Here is a 251-nt window from a genome sequence, read left to right as displayed (position 1 = left end):
AAGTAGCCGCAGAGAAAGTGACCCGGCTACATAGAGAGAATCCAAACTAACATTTCCGACAAAGAAAAAAAACAGAAGACAATTGTCTCTTCCAAGTTAAAAAAAAAAACTAAGCTTGTTTTTTTTCTTATAATTGACTAGAAGGAAGAAAAATACTCACTTGGTTCTGGACGCCATTGTTGCCGCACAAGAGCGTCTTCAAAAGAAACCCCCCAGAAGAAGAAGAAATTAAAAAAAAAAAAAAAAAAAAA

At 34.3% G+C, this 251-nt stretch overlaps 1 protein-coding gene across 2 annotated transcripts in view; it reads right to left on the bottom strand.

Annotated features, from left to right (window-relative positions):
• The window catches only part of LOC104722162 (WEB family protein At4g27595, chloroplastic-like), an 11597-nt gene extending 11352 nt beyond the window's left edge, over window positions 1-245 (bottom strand). For both annotated transcript variants that reach the window (XM_010440287.2, XM_010440286.2), the window contains exon 1: window positions 161-245. In XM_010440287.2, the coding sequence (XP_010438589.1) occupies window positions 161-177 (17 nt within the window). In that variant the 5' untranslated portion in view covers window positions 178-245. The remainder of the gene's footprint in view (window positions 1-160) is intronic.

Source organism: Camelina sativa, chromosome 11 (assembly GCF_000633955.1).
Source record: "Camelina sativa cultivar DH55 chromosome 11, Cs, whole genome shotgun sequence".
Taxonomy (NCBI): Eukaryota; Viridiplantae; Streptophyta; class Magnoliopsida; order Brassicales; family Brassicaceae; genus Camelina; species Camelina sativa.
Note: the sequence above shows the minus strand (reverse complement) of the source record. Positions and strands in the feature narration are given on the sequence as shown.